The sequence below is a fragment of the Trichinella spiralis genome, assembly GCF_000181795.1.
Source record: "Trichinella spiralis strain ISS 195 chromosome Unknown Scfld8, whole genome shotgun sequence".
Classification (NCBI taxonomy): domain Eukaryota; kingdom Metazoa; phylum Nematoda; class Enoplea; order Trichinellida; family Trichinellidae; genus Trichinella; species Trichinella spiralis.
The window spans coordinates 106,568-107,146 of NW_003526947.1; the positions used below are offsets into that span (position 1 = coordinate 106,568).

Genomic DNA, 579 nt, shown 5'->3' on the forward strand with positions numbered 1-579 from the left:
GTTTTCAAATAATGGCGAAAACGTTCCTCTGGTGTTTCCACCGACGCTTAATTCGTTTCATGCCGGTGTTTCTCTCTCTGCCACTTCGTCCATAATTGACGACAAGCTCCGCCGAATAAAGAAATGGACCGGAGATTGCGCGAGGTTGTCATGAGTCCCACAGGAGATAACCGTAAGCGGACAGTCGTTGATTCGGGCATCCACTTCACACAGTACCGTTTAAAGCTCATCAGCGATATAATAATTCAACAATTCCACTAAATATACGGTGCAGATGCTGCCATCCAGTTCCTGAAGGAATTCCATTTCTCTGGAACTGCACCTACTCCAATACGGTCTTTCTTTAACAGTCTGATAGAGTATCTTTATCATCGAGATGTACTCGCTCCGCCAGTGTTTTCAAATAATGACGACAGCGTTCCTCTGGTGATTCCACCGACGCTTAATTCGTTTCATGCCGGTGCTTCTCTCTCTGCCACTTCGTCCATAATTGACGACAAGCTCCGCCGAAGACAGGAATGGATCGGAGATTGCGCGAGGATGTCATGAGTCCCACAGGAGATAACCGTAAGCGGACAG

General features: G+C 47.3%; 1 protein-coding gene across 1 annotated transcript; it reads left to right on the plus strand.

Moving 5' to 3' along the window:
- Window positions 1–274: 274 nt before the first annotated feature.
- Tsp_11715 (hypothetical protein) lies at window positions 275–549 on the plus strand (the record flags this gene model as incomplete). Its single annotated transcript, XM_003372680.1, has 1 exon — window positions 275–549. A coding segment is annotated over one exon (275 nt), but the record flags the coding sequence as incomplete, so codon positions are not given.
- Between the last annotated feature and the right edge of the window lie 30 nt (window positions 550–579).